This window comes from Rutilus rutilus, assembly GCF_951802725.1.
Source record: "Rutilus rutilus genome assembly, chromosome: 9".
NCBI lineage: Eukaryota > Metazoa > Chordata > Actinopteri > Cypriniformes > Leuciscidae > Rutilus > Rutilus rutilus.
Genome location: NC_140223.1, coordinates 31178443 through 31197463, shown reverse-complemented (window position 1 = coordinate 31197463; position 19021 = coordinate 31178443). Strand labels below are relative to the sequence as shown.

Sequence of the window (19021 nt, the reverse complement as noted above, 5' to 3'; positions counted from 1 at the left end):
ATAGTCCAGATAGCCTAGTTGTCTGGTAAACTATAAACTACCTTTTTTTTGTTCAGGTCATGATGTATTGCAATTCACTTTGAGTTTACGTGTCTACATGTATAACAGATGTGTTTACAGTACTTTAACTGGATTTGCAGAACCTTTGGGTGTTTATTTTACAAATATCCACTCTAATTAGTTTCATGTTTGTATCTCATGTAATAAAATAACTGTTTGTTACCATTGTGTGCTGTGTACAAACATCCATTATTACATAAGAATAATCTCACTTTTTTTCTGTATCAAAGGGTGAAACCAGATGAAGACCCTCAGCACTGCAATATCTGTCTCTAACGAGCAATCAGACGATGGATCGCTCGATTGTGTTCAAAATGGAACCTCTAGATATGGAAGAGAAGTATGACAATTTAGATTGATAAACCAGTTTTCTCTCAAGTTTGAGATCAAATGACACAACAACTATATAGAACCTTTATACTATGGCCTTGCCTAAGTTGTTATGACAAGTTTTAAAAAAGAGTTTTAAAGCTACACTATGTAAGTTTTGGCCCTCTAGCAGTTTATAATTTTTTTGGTAATAATTATTTGAGTTGGACTTCAGCGCTGCAATTCTATGTGAATGAATCTGAAGGTTTAAGGCGTGCCTGTATGGCCATGGTTACAGGTGATCATCTTATCAGAGTGAATGTTATTAACAACTAGCCTATTACATCCACCCCTCACTCTCCAAAGGAAAATGAAAAGGATGAATATCCTCACACCCTCCACCTACAGTAGCCAGTAACCATTTTTTAATTAACACGTTGCAAAATCTGTGCAATATGTCCCGACATCTCTAATATATAAATCATTATTATAGGCTTACCATAGTGACTCAAGGTAAGGCAAAAACACAGTTTGGAATTAAGGAGATGTTGTCAATTTCTAACAATACAAAATGGACATGGTGTAGCTTTAAATACTAGAAATATGCTAGTTTATGAATAGATGTTTTTTAGTATATGTAGAGGATTTGTAGAACCTTCAATTACAATAATATTTATGTTTGCATTTAATGGACTCAACCATTTCAACGTTTACTAGACACTTTTGTCTCCATGTACCAAAGGGGAAGACCAGATGAAGCAGCATCTCCAGCACTCTCACTCCTGTCTGCAAAGAGTGATCATTCAATGGATAGACCCATTGCCTTCAACCATGCAGCACAAAGCTACATGGGAGAGAAGTATGAGAATTTACATTGTCTGCTCAGGAGGTTGAAGATATTGTACTTATTGTACAATAAAGAAAACAATTTATTAGCTACAAAACTTCTTGTTTGGCTCTGCATATCTCTTGTCCAATGTTAAACTGGTTTTGTTTCTCCTTCTGCTTTCTAGGCTGTTAGAATCTGTAATAATTAACAATAATCTCTCATTATTCTCCATGTACCAAAGGGCGAGACCAGATGAAGCAGCATCTCCAGCACTCTCACACCTTTCTATGAAAAGTGATCAGTCAATTGCGTTCAGCAATGAAACACCTAGTTACAATGGGTATGAAAAGTATGAGAATTGACTTTTAAATAGTGTTCTTGTAGCATGATAAAAGAAATCATTTTTTTTTATTAGACATACAACTATCCTTTTCTTGCATATGTTGTATGACTCTTTTACATTGTTAAAGTTGAATTTTATGTCTCCTCCTGACAGTCTAAGACCAGATGAGGCAGCATCTCCTGTAACTTCATACTTCTCTTTAAAAAGCAACCAATCAATGGATCGACCGATTGCATTCAAAGACAGAAATCACCCTTACAGTGTTAAACGGTATGAGAATTTGCATTCTTTGATCAGGTATGCATGAAATTGTAGTGTGGCTGTAATATAAAAAATTAGTAGTCACTACCTATACCAGTACAATTTCATGATCCTCTATTAATTTGAATAAAAATAAATAAATAAGTGTAACCAGCTCTAACTCACCTGCCTAGAAGTTTCTATGAATCTTTTAGACCTTGATTAGTGGGATCAGGTGTGTTTAATTAGGGTTGGAGCTGAACTCTCCAGGAATTGATGATGCGTCCCAATTCGCCTACTTCTACTACGCCCTAAAAGTATGTACTCTTTTTGTGAAGAAAAAGTACATACTTTTGAGTGTGTAGCAAATAAGTAGGCAAGCTTTGGGACATACTACTTCGTCATCTTTAACGGACAGATCTGTTGCGTGCATCCTGTCACCATAAACTGCCCTGTCAATCATCTTGTCACAGTTAAAATCCTCCATTCAATCTAATTTAATTTCCTACCGTTTCAGAGAGAAATGTAGTTGCACGTTCATCTGCCAGTTGTGGGTCTTTCATGTGGAGACTCTCCTCATGTGTTTGCAATATGAATGTAATGATGCATTTAAAAGTTGATGGCTAAACATATCTTCACTAAAGTTCACAATGCTGCTGCAGATGCAATATAATGTAACCCCTGATGCCAAAGAATAGCTACTCTGACCACATGAAAAACCAGATGATGAAGATTAATATTATGACCGCATAAGACGCCTTAAACTATAGCTATAGTGACTGCATAAAATGCCTAAGACTATACCTACTCTGACCATTTCAAACCCTTAAGAATTATAGCTACCTGAACGCATTGGTAACCCCGGATGCCTAAAATCCTCGCTCTGAGTCAGACGACGCCTCGCCCCCTATGAACACTATCACTTGGGAATAAAGGTCTCTAGTATTCCACTAACCTGCTGCACAGCAGTAACCAAATAGACTCAAGACAATGCCTTTGAATATGCTTTAATCTCTGCCAGGACGATCTTAGACCAGTTTCAGAGAGAATACAAAATGCAAATGCAAATACAAAATGAGAATTATTACATATTTTCGGTCCGTTTTAATACATACACTTCCATGCACTTGGGAAAAAAAGCTAGTAATAGATTAATATCAATGAATACACAAAAAAATAGTATAATACATAAGCAATATGAATAATCAACCATGTATATACAATAGGTTACACAATAAAAGACATCTCAACAAAATGCATGGAAACACATATGTCCCATGTAATAAATCAATGTAATTTTTTTTTTAATTTTGGCTAATTAAAGACGTCCATCTTCAGTTAACTTTAAAACATTTGTGTTTCAGTCTGCTTGTTAAGTCTGACGTCCCTGTTTCCAAGTCCAAAAGCTTTATCAGATGCCAAAAAACAAAATAACAAACAGTGCTAATATACACTCATTGTGCTGTAATATTCCTGAAAATTATGTTCCTAACCTTTATCTCTATACCAAAATCTCTGATGGTTAGTTATTCAGCTATTTTGAATCATAAAATGTTGAAGTCTGGGATGTCGTGAGACTGGAGACTGTAATGTACACTATGGCTTTTGAAAAGCTTAAATGTGTGACTTGAATCAACAGTGCTCATTAATGGTTGTTAAGTATTCTCACTAGAAACAAGATAGAGGAAGTAGAGGTAGAGGCTTATAGATAAGGTGCAGTAAAATGATCTGTTGTTCTGTGAATTTTCACTGGTGAATTCCTTTCATTAAGAATCCACACGATCAGCAATTTCGTGTGTGGTCGAAAATTTCAATTTTGAATTGAATGACTAAAACAATTTAGGACAATAAGCCAATGATTTCCATTTGTTCATTAGATTAGTTAGCATCGTGGCTAAAACCTTCATTCCACATAGGCCTACTGTGCGATAAACGAGTGGTAAACACTGTAAAAACATAGTGTAATTTAGTTTATACATTATATGTATGTGTTTGAATATATAGTGAGTAGACTCTATTTATATTTCTTTGGCGAGTTTACAAACCTTGTAACGGAGAGCTGAACAAACGGCGGAAGCTTTGATGAGAGGAGCCGTTACTTTCAAATCCGATGACGATCAGCTGAGGTTTGTTGTGCGCGAGGATCACTGAAGCGATGACAGCAGAGGAACAGCAGCAGTTTCGTGACAAAAAAACTTTTCTCCTCCTGCTGCTTCTTCTTCTTATTTATTGATGTTGTTTAAGGTTTAAATTAATCAATAAAATAGGCTAAATAAATGTAAACATGTATACTGAATCAAACTTAAGTATAATAATAATAGGATAATAATAATCTTATTCTGGCCTCACAGAATCATTGGGTTCCTCCAGATGCTGGCTTTAACATAAGAGATCTTCCAGGAACCACTTAAATGTTAAAAGATCTTACAAAAACCCTTTTAAAACATTCAAGTTACTCTAATTTCCCCCAAAGCACTTCGAGGTCTCATGGTAATGAAAAGGTGACTCCAGAACCTCTGAACTGAATACAAAGTGCTTAAAGGATCCCATAAGTTCCAGCAAGGACCGCAAATATTGTCAATGCTCCACCAGTAACCCTACTGTCAGGGCTGGAAATGGCTAAGATTCACTGGGGGACTCTGTTTTTTTTTTTTACTTTTAATTACTTTTCAGATGTAATCAATCAATCAATCAAATTTTATTTGTAGAGCGCCTTAAAACAGTCAGAAGGTGCACAAGGCGCTTTCCAGTAAAACATCACTAGACAACAATATATAAAAAAATAAATGCACATAAAAATAGCAGTCGAATCGGAAGCTACGTGTTAAAAGCTTGTCTGAATAGATGTGTTTTCAACTGTGATTTGAAAACACTCAACGCGGTGATGCTTCGTAGGTGTGCTGGAAGTGAGTTCCACAGCTTTGGGCCCTGGACGGCAAATGACCGGCCTCCAAACTTTTTATATTTGAACTTGGGAATGACCAGAGAGGTGTGTTCAGAGGAGCGCAGAGTTCTGGCTGGTTGATAGACCGTTACTAATTTGGCGAGGTAGGCCGGGGCCAGACCATTGATGGCCTTAAACACAAACAGCAGGATCTTATACTCCACCCTAAACCGCACCGGGAGCCAGTGGAGCGAGCGGAGGACTGGGGTGATGTGTGAGTGTTTGGAGGTGTTGCAGAGAAGATGTGCAGCCGCGTTTTGTACCAGTTGAAGCCGATTGAGGAGTGATTGAGGAGTGATTGTCATTAGGAGACAGTTTCCAGAGGAAGAGGGACTTTATAAAGGCTTTGAATTGACCCATTTGGTGACGATGAATAAAAAGAATGATCACAATCACAACTGTCTTACTGTATAAAAACGTTATATGTAGAAACAGCCAACACAAACATTAAAGTCGGTTTGTACAGATTGAAAATGAATTATAGAACATAATATATTACATTTATAATAATAATAATAATAAGTGTCGGCTGCAGACTAATAACAAACACATAAATGCATTACATTACAAGTTTATGTAGGATATGTTAATGAATTAAATTAAGACAAGGCACATTTTGTAAAACAGATGTTCAATAAGTGATCTCTGACGGATCTATGAGTGTCATGTTTCCCGCCGGCGGCCGAACCGCATGCTGACGGCGGACCGTCATCGGGCGACCCGATGAAGGAGCCGGGACAGTGTGCACATATCGCCGGGATTATAATCATCCGGTCTAACGTTATAGTGAATGCTACACACTACCGCCTTATTCAAAGCAGAAGTGAAGTCCCGTCTCTTACCCGGCACAAAACGCAGTTCATTACAGGCACGGAAGATCGCGCCGTCCTTTTTCTTATTCGGAAACCTGTGGACTCGGTGTCCTGACAGGCCATAATTCACAATCATTTACCACGACGATGATTAATTGAAATACAATAAGCACCAAAAACACACTGAATCATGATCGCTCCAACTGAATACCAGCGGGTATTACCCTGAATACCAGGGTCCAGCGCAGAGCGATTACTCAGAATCACAAGAAGGTAGATCTGGAGGTTGTCTGCATAGAAATGAAATTGAACGTTGTGATTGGAGATGAGTTGACCAAGTGGCAGCATATAAAGTGAAAACAGAACAGGACAGAGAATGGATGTACTCAAAAATTAAATGTTATATAATCTATAATAGCATTAAACTGTCCAATTTAATGTTTCCTCCAAACAATATTTTCTTAATAATCAAGACAGACACGTGAAAGGTCAGTGAACAACATTTATTAATTGTGTGTGGCACAAACATGTTTATTCAACAGAATTTCTGCTTGGAGAAAATTACCTGGGCTGCGTTTCCCAAAAGCATCGTAAGCCTAAGAAGTTCGTAAAAACGATCGTACGACTGATCTTAATTTTACAGTCTGTTTCCCAAAAGCATCGTAACTTAAGTAGCACTTGAAAATCTTCGTAGAACTACGAGTGCTCTGGAGTAATCGTAAATCCCCAAGTGCATCGTAAGAAGACAGGGCCCGGTTCCCCGATAACGCTCACTCTTAGCGCGCTAAGAACACTCGAAAGATATATCTTACCAAAGTTGTTTATGTTCCTAAGTGTGTTCCCCGAACCATATCTTAGGAAGCTGCTTAAGATATACCTATACGTGCGACGTTACCGGGTGCTGTCCGTGGCGATGGTGCTGAATTGGTTGATATCGATGGCTCGAGAATCAATTATTCTCTCGTGCAGGGGCTGGTTATGTGAGAAAGCGGTGTTCTTTATAAAAGAAGCACTTCAGAAATAGTTGAAACTGCATTTATTAGGACTCATGGGATATTATAAAAAATAATAGCCTATAATAGCCTAGCCTACATATTTTTAAATTGTATCATATATTGCTGCCATAATAACCATTTCAAATTTGTACGTGCTTTCTTCTCTTTCCCAGTTTTGTTCGCTGAGGTGGAGCTGCGATGAAATATTGTTCTTGGAAATACTTTCCAGCATTTCAGTAATAAAAGTGTAGGCCTATATCTCGGTGCTCGGCAGTGATCAAAAAGGGTTTAAACAGTGGATTTTGAATCTCTTCTTCCAAACTCAGAGATGTGGATTCAGACGGCAATTAAATTACCACGCGACCTGTTTGTCAAAAAACAATAGGTACTAATTTGGCCAGGGATTTTTACGCGGGTTGGGTGAGAAAAAACACTGATATTATGGATTCGGACGGCACTAAAATCACCGACTTACCCCTATAAATGTTTAAAATACCATACAAGCCCATGAGAAACAATATTAGCGTCTGAATAGGACTTCTGACAGTAGCCTATGCTTTCACTGGCCTTTAAAAGTGCTTTTTAATTAAATTAATAATATTGTATAATGATATAATTAAAAATCTAACAACAATCAGTGTAATGACAATTTTATTCTTTGCATGAAAACACTTGAATTGAACACTGTCTGGGTGTATTAAAACTTCAGAATTATATTCGTAGACCTGCAACAGTGATAAGGTAAAGCTAAGAGTGGTCCAGACCAACCTTACGAAAGTGTGACTTACAGAAGATATACTTAGCGTACGAACGTGTCGGGAATCGTGCCATAACGTTAAGAGAGAGGTTAAGGAATAGGTTAAGAACTACTTAGCGATAAGAACATTTTGGGGAACCAGGCCCAGATTTATGAGGTCACCTGCAGGACAACCGGCAGATTACACTTTTATCTAGATTTAACAGATTACACTGCAAAGTGAGTACAAATATAAGGTTTTGATTGTACACTTTATTGTACTTGTTTTTTGTTTAAATGAATGTATAAATTAAATAATAAAAAAGGGAAGAAAAAATACACATCTAAATTAAATGAATAATAAAAAAAAAAAAAACATTAAAAGAACGAAGTAATGTGGGAAATATGCTTCAAAGACTGGGTAAAATATGGATGAATAAAAAAAAAAATCTGTCAATGACTTGCTGACGTGCACGAAACCCAGCCATGTATTGGGCATTTCTTGCAGACCACCTTCCCTGATCTTTGAACACACCGGGTGGCAGTTAGTTTGCAATGTCCATGCAATTGAGATGGGGGAACTGGTTGTCTCCCTCGGTTGCAAGCCTATAGTTTGGGTTTGAACATTGGGGGGTTAAAGTGTGAACCGTTTAACGGGGGACCAGGAAATGCTCCCTCGTGAGGTTTATTTATTATTTATTTATTTATTTATTGAGGCTTTAATTTTGCTAAATGGCCCACACATGCAAAGTTGTTTGATAACAATCACTTGTTAACAAAGTGCCATGGGAAGTCAAATTATCATTGCTTAAAATGTTCTTATACTGAACTTGTTAGTTTCCTGTCATTAATTGGATTATCTTTTATTTTCCAATAGACATATCTGTCATATTAGCAGAACACATTTTACACATGAGGAAAACCATTTGTTTAGTCAATAATTCAAGAAGGTCCATACTTTAAAGCTCTTGATTCTAACTTGTACTTGGTCTTATAAAAAAGTAGTTCTTGTAAGTGTTTAATATAGCATTTATTACAATAAGGATATCATTACAGTTAGACCATTGATGGCTCACATTTGAACTTTTTCTTTCTTTTTTAAAAAGTCTATTCCCTTAAAGGTAGGGTAGGTAATCATTTTTCTAAAAAAAAACATTCCAAATTTGTTTAAACTGTCTTTATATACCAATACATAATTAAAATGTAAGTACTCTGAAAAAGAAAATATAAAAATCGAGTGACTGTAGACCTTTTAATCTGCAATAAACACAGCTCATTATTTCCATTCACTCCCGCCCCCTCCCTTCTGAGCTCCTTCCAAAGCCACGCCCCCAAAACACATGAACGCGCGACGCCAAACGCTCAGGCTGGAACAAGACGCATTTATTACCTGAGACGAGTGGAGAGGAAGGAGCGCAGTACATACAGTGACATCATGTCAGAATCACATGTAATAAAATACCTAACTTTATCACTATGAATATAAACAAATAAGATTTCTTTTAGTACTCACTATCAAGCTAGCATATTGATAATGGTAAAGGTTCATTCGGTAACGAGCTATATTTATAAGGCAAAACTAAAAACAGGTTGCATTGATACACGTTTTTCCATTACCATCAGTTACACTGTGATGAAGGTGAATTTCGTGTAAGATTCATAACATATACGGTGTTTTGCATGTAAGAGTTTCCATGATGAAAACATTGTTGACTCTAATGAAGACTAACGTACACTCCGAGTCCGGAGACAAGTACCGCATCGTCGGTTCGAGGACAGGTCCGGGGTTGAGGGCGAAGCAGAGGAGGTCGTTCAAGAGTGCGGGCAGGGTCCGAGGAAGTAGTTTTTGCCTTGTTTGCCTTCACTGACTGCATGCAGGTGCTTTGAGCTGAATATTTCCGGGAACGGTGACATGTGATGAGTGCACGCAGGGCAGCGCGCGCAGTGGGGCTCGGGGCGGGCACGAGACATGAAGGCATCTGATTGGTTCTTTACATTCGCACCGAATGGCAGTGATTGGTCAGAGTTTTTACTGTCCTGCAGCTGCTACAGAGGTCTGATTTTTTTCATTCCTTTTTCTAAACACATAATGTATTGACTACTATCAGGATGGAAGGACCATTTCACCCAGTATAAAAAAAAGTGTTTCTGAACAGGATTACCTACCCTACCTTTAACAGATTATTTATTATAATCTCCAGATCATTGGAGCAGTGTGAAGTTCCCTGCTGCTTCAAACGCTCCACTATCATTCCGGTTCCCAAAAAAACTAAAATCACTGGACTTAATGACTACAGACCTGTCGCTCTCACGTCTGTGGTCATGAAGTCGTTTGAAAGACTGGTGTTGGCCTATCTGAAGGACATCACCGGACCCCTGATGGATCCCCTTCAGTTTGCTTACAGAGCAAACAGGTCTGTGGATGATGCAGTCAACATGGGACTGCACTATATCCTGCAACATCTTGACAGACCTGGGACTTATGCACGGATCCTATTTGTGGACTTCAGTTCGGCCTTCAATACCATCATCCCCGATCTTCTCACAGCCAAACTGACTCAGCTCTCCATGCCATCCACAATCTGTCAGTGGATCTCCAGCTTCCTGACGGACCGGCAGCAGCTAGTGAGACTGGGGAAACTCACATCCAGGACCCTCACCATCAGCACTGGCGCCCCCCAAGGGTGCGTTCTCTCCCCACTGCTCTTCTCCCTGTACACTAATGACTGCACTTCTAAAGACCCCTCTGTCAAGCTCCTGAAATTTGCAGACGACACCACTGTCATCGGTCTCATCCAAAATGGTGACGAGTCTGCTTACAGACTGGGGGTTGAACAGCTGGCTGTCTGGTGCAGTTATAACAACCTTGAGCTGAACACGCTCAAAACAGTGGAGATGATCGTGGACTTCAGGAGAAACACCCCAGCACTCCCCCCTCTCACCATCATGAACAGCACTGTGGAAGCAGTGGAGTCATTCAGGTTCCTGGGCTCTACCATCTCCCAGGACCTGAAGTGGGCAAATCACATTGACTCCATTGTGAAAAAGGCCCAGCAGAGACTGTACTTCCTTCGCCAGCTGAAGAAGTTCAATCTGCCACAGGAGCTGCTGATCCAGTTCTACTCAGCCGTCATTGAGTCTGTCTTAAGCACTTCCATCACTGTCTGGTTTGGTTCAGCTACCAAATCGGACATCAGGAGACTACAACGGACAGTCCGGACTGCAGAGAGGATTATTGGTGCCCCCCTGCCAACCCTCCAGGACCTGTACTCTTCCAGAGTGAGGAAGAGAGCAGGTAAAATCATCACAGACTCCACTCACCCTGGACACCCCCTGTTTGAACTGTTACCGTCAGGACGGCGACACAGATCACTGGCCACAAGAACTTCCAGGCACAGGAACAGTTTCTTTCCACAGGCCATTTCCCTTCTGAACACTTAACATGCCCCCCAAAGCATATGCCTGTAAGTGCAATACTCCCACTGTCTAGTGCAATAAACTCAGGTGATATTTTTATCTATATTATTCTACTACTCAAAATACTGTAAATATGTTTATAATCTGTAACATGCGCTAGACTCACTGTCTAGTGTAATATTCTCCAATTCAGGTGATATTTATATTATTCATACTACTCAAAATACTGTAAATATGTTCATAATCTGTAAATGTTTATTCAGACTAAACCCAACTGTGACCCTACTTTTTTACTTTTATACTATTTTTATTTATTTTTTATATATTTTCATTCTTAGAATTTGTATCACTATGTTCTTGTTGTATTTGTATTTGTATATGTGCACTGGAAGCTTCAGTACCAAGAAAAATTCCTTGTGGGTGCAAACACACTTGGCAATAAAGCTCTTTCTGATTCTGATTCTGATTCTGATTATAAATTCTACAACAAGTTAGTTAAAATGTAGCCTACCACAATAAAAACAATAGAACTTGATAAATTATAGTAAAGGTGGTCATGAGACGTTTAAAAAGCTTGCAGGAGGATGTTTTCCCCTCGTTTCATCAGTCTTTTAGTGGCTGTTTTTAGATCATGTTTGACTTTCTCCACAGACTTTTACTACATCCTCAATAGAATTCAAATGGGTTGTACATTTTATCAACGGCTCGCGCAAACTTATCACACTTTTGGAGCACGCCGGTGAACGTGCCAAATGTGATTCGCGCCCCACTCATGCTTATAAAGGCTCCGATTGCGCAATGTATACAATTAATTAAAGCTGCAGTCCATAACTTTTTTGGGTTAAAAATTTTCCAAAATATTTTTTTTAGCAAGTACATAACCAGCCAGTGTTCAAAACTATGACTTACAGTCATACAACCAACTGTAAAGTGTTCATGTAGGTGTCATGACACACACTTTTTAGATAGTTGATATTAAAATAAATATGAGCTCATGTGGTGCTGAAAAAATAGCAATATGTAGGCCTACACATGATTTGACCGTTTATTTTATTAAATATAAAAAATCTAAAAGTGTGCATCATGTCTGGCACCTACATGAACACTTTACAGTTGGTTGTATGACTGTAAGTCATTCTCTTCAAATGCTATTGAAGTTAGAAACGTGTGTACCAATGTCTTATGTAACTTTAGAGACGGTCCCTAAATGTGCGAATATCCAGTGTCAGGCGAACTTATGCCAGTATATCACTGGGAAATGCTTAGCGTGAAACTTTGCGCGTTATGTTCATATTCTGGTCCATCTGCTTGCCTGTAGCCTATTAATATAGCCTACATCCCCAAAAAGGTGGGAGTTTGGTCTTTTACAGTGGGTACGGAAAGTATTCAGACACCCTTAAATTTTTCACTCTTTGTTATATTGCAGCCATTTGCTAAAATCATTTAAGTTCTTTTTTTTCCTCATTATTGTACACACAGCACCCCATATTGACAGAAAAACACAGAATTGTTGACATTTTTGCACATTTATTAAAAAAGAAAAACTGAAATATCACATGGTCCTAAGTATTCAGACCCTTTGCTGTGACACTCATATATTTAACTCAGGTGCTGTCCATTTCTTCTGATCATCCTTGAGATGGTTCTACACCTTCATTTGAGTCCAGCTGTGTTTGATTATACTGATTGGACTTGATTAGGAAAGCCACACACCTGTCTATATAAGACCTTACAGTTCACAGTGCATGTCAGAGCAAATGAGAATCATGAGGTCAAAGGAACTGCCTGAAGAGCTCAGAGACAGAATTGTGGCAATGCACAGATCTGGCCAAGGTTACAAAAAAAATTCTGCTGCACTTAAGGTTCCTAAGAGCACAGTGGCCTCCATAATCCTTAAATGGAAGACGTTTGGGACGACCAGAACCCTTCCTAGAGCTGGCCGTCCGGCCAAACTGAGCTATCAGGGGAGAAGAGCCTTGGTGAGAGAGGTAAAGAAGAACCTAAAGATCACTGTGGCTGAGCTCCAGAGATGCAGTCGGGAGATGGGAGAAAGTTGTAGTAAGTCAACCATCACTGCAGCCATCCACCAGTCGGGGCTTTATGGCAGAGTGGCCCGACGGAAGCCTCTCCTCAGTGAGCACATGAAAGCACACCTGAAGGACTCCAAGATGGTGATAAATAAGATTCTCTGGTCTGATGAGACCAAGATAGAACTTTTTGGCCTTAATTCTAAGCGGTATGTGTGGAGAAAACCAGGCACTGCTCATCACCTGTCCAATACAGTCTCAACAGTGAAGCATGGTGGTGGCAGCATCATGCTGTGGGGGTGTTTTTCAGCTGCAGGGACAGGACGACTGGTTGCAATCGAGAGAAAGATGAATGCGGCCAAGTACAGGGATATCCTGGACGAAAACCTTCTCAAGAGTGCTCTGGACCTCAGACTGGGCTGAAGGTTCACCATCCAACAAGACAATGACCCTAAGCACACAGCTAAAATAACGAAGGAATGGCTTCACAACAACTCCGTGACTGTTCTTGAATGGCCCAGCCAGAGCCCTGACTTAAACCCAATTGAGCATCTCTGGAGAGACCTGAAAATGGCTGTCCACCAACGTTTACCATCCAACCTGACAGAACTGGAGAGGATCTGCAAGGAGGAATGGCAGAGGATACCCAAATCCATGTGTGAAAAACTTGTTGCATCTTTTTCAATATGACTCATGGCTGTATTAGATCAAAAGGGTGCTTCTACTAAATACTGAGCAAAGGGTTTGAATACTTAGGACCATGTGATATTTCAGTTTTTCTCTTTTAATAAATGTGCAAAAATGTCAACAATTCTGTGTTTTTCTGTCAATATGGGGTGCTGTGTGTACAATAATGAGGAAAAAAAATGAACTTAAATGATTTTAGCAAATGGCTGCAACATAACAAAGAGTGAAAAATTTAAGGGGGTCTGAATACTTTCCGTACCCACTGTATATCACTGTATTTTGTCCATTGAGTTACTTGGAGTGTCCTGAGACCGCAGGGGAATCCTGGAGAGTGATGTATTGAGGGAATCCCCAGTTCTGCAGCACAGCGGCAATATAAAGTTAAGAAAACTAAACAACCGAGAGAATTATATGTCTACTACCTCAGATTTAAAGGGATACTTCACCGTTTTTCATATTAAACTATGTTATTCCCTTAATTAAGACGAGTTGATACATACCTCTCTCGTCTCAGTGCGTGCACTCAATCGCTCTGGTGCGTGGCGACACTTTGATAGCACTTAGCTTAGCCCAGTTCATTCATTAGGGACCAAACAGAGATGGAGTTAGAAGTGATCAAACACCTCCACGTTCTCCCTATTTAAATACAGTTACACGAGTAGTTACACGACCAAGTATGGTGACACTAAATAAAACGTGGCGCTTTTCTAAGCGGGTAAAAAGGATAACTATAATGTATGGTGGAATAGCACTTGGGAGCACTTCGACTCGGCGCAGTAATATCATCACTCCTGAAAAATCCTCTCTCTCACTTCTGTCATTAGAACCAACATGACTTTTTACTGCGCCGAGTCGAAGTGCTCCCAGTCCCAAGTGCTATTCCAGTGTTTTAGAAAATCAATAAGGTATTACCAAACATAATATCGCAATATTTACGTGTATCAACATTTTCTTACAAACTTATAAATTATATATAACCGAAATGATTTACTTTTATAGGCTGTCTGTGGATTCTTAAGTCTTAAACTCCAGGTTTCACAGACAGGGCTTAAGCCTAGTCCCAGACTAAAATGCATGTTTGAGCTGTTTTAGTTGAAAGCAAATTGCACTGACATATTTAAGATATATTAGCTCTGGTGCTCCTCATTTAGGAGTCACACTTGCTATCTTCTTTTTTTGGGGCATTTTTGAATAAATCCGATTTTCCCTTTGTGAAAATCTTTTTCCGTGGTGGTCGCACTGCGCGCTGTGAGTGCGCATTGGTTTGTTGTGATCGCCCTTTGCTCTTTTTGTGCCGTTGTGTTTTTTTTTGTGTGTATTTTCTTGATTTTTCGCTCGTTTAGGGAATTTTGTGTCACTCGCAATGTTTGATTTAGACGCGTTCATTTTTGCTCCTTCAGAGGATATTTTATTAACTGTAACACGTGATGACCTTGTTAGAATCGCTGGCCACTATAAACTTGAGGTGAGTGGTAGCCCTTCCAAGGCTGAGCTTCAGGATAAGCTTATTGAAGATTTGCGAGAACTTGGAGTGTTTTGGAAAGTGTCTCCTGATGTATCTACGTCGCCTGATCAGGGTAAACGTCTATCTATTGACTCTTCACCTTCACCTAGTAAAGCAGCACTAGAATTGAAACGTTTACAGTTAAAAGAAAAGGAAATTGAATGGGAACGCGAAAAAGTTAGATTTGAGGCTGATAGACAGACAACACGAGAACGAGAAAAAAGAGAACACGAATTGAGATTGAAAGATCTTGAATTTGTGCAGGCATTACGAATTAAAGAACTTGAGCTGAAGGCTCGTGAGGCTGGTGTTTCGTTCAAGCCAGATCAATTTGACATAACTCGTAACATTCGTCTCGTTCCACCTTTTAATGAGAGCGAAGTTGATAAGTTTTTTGCACATTTCGAGCGCGTAGCGTTGACTTTTAAATGGCCCAAAGAAATTTGGACCATGACGTTGCAATGTGTTTTCACTGGAAAAGCACAGGAAGCTTATTCCTCATTAACTCTCGAAGACGCAGCAGATTACGAAAAAGTCAAACATGCTGTTTTACGCATTTATGCTCTTGTGCCAGAGGCTTATCGACAAAAGTTTCGTAGTTATCATAAACCTGAAGCTCTCACATATGTCGAGTATGTTAGAGAAAAAGAAATGCTATTTGATCGATGGCTTAGTTCTCAAGAAGTAACAACTTTCCAATGTCTTCGTGATTTGATGATTCTTGAAGATTTTAAAAACGGTCTTCCTCAAACAGTCGCTACTCATGTTAGTGAGCATCAGAATCTGACGCCAGCTCGTGCAGCCGTGCTTGCTGACAAGTATGTACTCACACATAAGCGTGTTCCTTCTAATTCTAAATTTTCACAAAACGTTTCTAGTCATTCAAATGTCTCTAAGGTGTTTAGAGAAACCGTGCCTGTTTCTGCCCGCTCTCCAGACCGCCGTCTGTCGGGGTCTAACGCTACAGTTCCGATCTGCGCTTATTGTAAGAAACGTGGTCATGTTCTGGCCGACTGTTATTCTCTAAAGTGTAAAAATAAGGTAGCGAGTCAACCGGCTTATAGATCAGAAGTGGGTTTGTGTGTTTCAAACATGCCTGTGAGTAGGGACGACACCCGTACTGACAATCACAGTTTTGCACCTTTCATAATGGATGGTTTTGTCTCTTTGCCCGGTGAGTCTAGTGAGCACTTAAAAATTCCGGTAAAAATTCTGCGTGATACTGGCGCCTCACAGAGCTTTATTTTACAAGATGTGTTGCCTTTCAGTGATAAGACTTTTACTGGTGATAGTATTCTTGTACGTGGATTTGAAATGGGTTACGTTAACGTCCCTTTGCATGAGATTTCTCTTAGCTCTGACTTAGTTACTGGCAAGGTTATTGTGGGCGTACGCCCCTCCTTGCCTATTGAAAATGTAGCGGTGCTACTTGGTAATGATTTGTGTGGTGGAAAGGTTTTGCCTTGCCCCATAGTGTCTCATGCATCTCCAAAAATATGTACTGATGACCTGTCAATTAACTTCCCTGAAGTTTTTTCTTCTAGCGTCGTTACTCGTGCTATGGCGAGAAACGAAAAAGAGAATGAAATTGAGGATCAACTTGATCTTAGTGATACTTTTATTGCTCGACCTTCACTCTCAAGCGATAGTGACTTATCTGGGAATTCTGTTTCACTGTCGTTTTCTTCCGATGTTCCTAATTTTTCTATGAGTCGAGAGCAGCTTATTAAGGAACAGAAAATTGACCCGTCTCTGTCTTCTCTCTTTTCGGAAGCTATGTCTGAGGAAGACATTGAGCATTCGCCGCATGGCTATTTTTTACGAGATGGTGTCTTAATGCGTAAGTGGAGACCTCTTATGGCCTCAGCGCAAGATGAGTGGAGAGTTCTTTTTCAAATCGTTGTCCCAGTTTCGTTTCGTGATGAAGTTTTGAGTTTAGCTCATGACCATCACTTTGCGGGTCATCTCGGTGTAAATAAGACTGCTGACAGAATTTTACGCCATTTTTGTTGGCCAGGTATTAAGAAAGATATTGTGAGATATTGTCGAACGTGTCACTTGTGTCAGATCACTGGTAAACCTAACCAGGTGATTCCGCCTGCGCCTTTACAGCCGATTCCGGTTACGTCTGAGCCTTTTGAAAACGTTATATTGGACTGTGTTGGCCCATTGCCTCGAACAAAGACTGGGAATCAATGGTTACTCACCATAATGTGTAGCTTGACTCGTTTTCCAGAAGCTATTCCGCTCCGTAAGATCACAGCTCCTGTCATCATTAAAGCCCTGATGGGTTTCTTCTCTCTTTTTGGCCTACCAAAAACTATTCAGACTGACCGCGGTACTAATTTTATGTCCCGTGGTTTTGCACAAGCTATGCGCCAGCTCGCGGTCCACCATGTTACATCCAGCCCGTATCGTCCACAGACTCAAGGCGCACTTGAGAGGTTCCATCAAACTTTGAAAAGTATGCTCAAGTGTTTCTGCCTCGAGTTCCAGCGTGATTAGGATGAAGGTGTTCCGTTTGCTCTTTTTGCTGTTCGTGAGGTAGTACAAGAGAGTTTGGGTTTTAGCCCGTCGGAGCTGGTTTTCGGGCACACGGTTCGTGGACCTTTAAAGCTGTTGAAAGAGTCGTGGCTTGCTGAGCCTAAAGGGTGTCCCAGTTTGTCGGATTATGTGTCCAATATGCGTAGTCGGCTCAGTCGTGCATGTCAGTTGGCTAGAGATAACTTGGGTCTCTGTCAGAAGAGAATGAAGCAGAGGTTTGATCAGAGGGCTGTTTCCCGAAAAGTTTCAGTCCTGGTGATAAAGTTCTTGTGTTGATTCCTGGGATGGGCTCTGCTTTGCAGGCTCGTTACAGTGGTCCTTATCGTATCGAACGACGAGTGAGTGATTTAAACTATGTCATCTCCACTCCAGATCGAAGGAGAAAGACCACGCTATGTCACATTAATCGTTTGAAGTTGTTTTGTGATCGTGGAGAAGGTTCGATTTCGGAACTCAAGTCGCCTTGCACTTCCATTGTCAGAAATAATGTTCGCGCAACAGAAGTGGCGCTGTGGTGCTGAAGTTGTTTCTTCACTGGCGGTTGCGGCACAAGTTGAAAACGCGTCTCCGTCAGTACAACAGGGTGCTGTGACTAGTCCTTTACTTGAAGATGAGGGTCGTATTCCCTCGAGGGAGGTTATTGAAGGGAGAATGAAGAATTCTGAGGTTCTTAATGATCTGGATCTATTTTTGTCTAGTTTATCCACCTTAGAACGAAATGATTTAATCTCTCTGATTAAGCAATATGAGAATTTGTTTCCTGATGTGCCTCATCGGACAACGGCAATTGAACATGACATTGATGTGGGCGCTACATCATGCCCAATTAAACAACGTCCTTACCGTGTAAATCCACATAAAAGGTTGTTGTTTCAAAATGAGGTGAAGTTTATGTTGGAAAATGGCATTGCAGAGTCTAGTAATAGCCCGTGGAGTTCGCCCTGTTTACTGGTTCCAAAGAGTGATGGTTCCATGCGTTTTTGCACGGATTTCAGGAGGGTGAACGCCGTTACAAAACCTGACAGCTACCCATTACCGCGTGTTGACGATTGTGTTGATCGTTTGGGTTCAGCTGTATTTGTCAGTAAAATTGACCTATTGAAGGGTTACTGGCAAGTTCCGCTGACCCTCCGTGCCAAAGAGATCGCAGCCTTTGTGACACCCGATCACTTCCTACAGTATACCGCCATGGCCTTCGGCCTTCGCAACGCTCCCGCCACTTTTCAAAGGCTTATCAACGGCGTTCTTGAAGATGTGCCTAACTCCGAGGCCTATTTAGATGATTTGGTCATCTATAGTGACACCTGGTCTTCACATGTGGCCCATCTTTCTACTGTGTTTCGCAGACTATCAGAAGCTAACTTAACCATCAATTTAGCCAAGTGTGAGTTTGGCCAGGGCACTGTGGTCTATTTGGGTAAAGTGGTTGGCCGTGGGCAGGTACGTCCTGTCCAGTCTAAAGTTGAGGCGATTGTGAATTATCCTCCTCCAACCACTCGTCGCGAACTCCGCCGCTTTCTTGGCATGGTAGGTTACTACCGGTCATTCTGTAAAAATTTCTCTGTTTTTGCCTC

The 19021-nt window shown here is 40.3% G+C and overlaps 1 protein-coding gene across 1 annotated transcript in view; it reads left to right on the top strand.

Annotated features, from left to right (window-relative positions):
• Window positions 1-19021, top strand: part of LOC311297103 (uncharacterized protein) — a 29709-nt gene that overhangs the window by 740 nt on the left and 9948 nt on the right. Inside the window, exons 2-5 of the mRNA XM_084419217.1 lie at window positions 291-400; window positions 1112-1228; window positions 1440-1538; window positions 1695-1811. Of these exons, the coding sequence (XP_084275343.1) occupies window positions 351-400; window positions 1112-1228; window positions 1440-1538; window positions 1695-1811 (383 nt within the window). The 5' untranslated portion in view covers window positions 291-350. The remainder of the gene's footprint in view (window positions 1-290; window positions 401-1111; window positions 1229-1439; window positions 1539-1694; window positions 1812-19021) is intronic.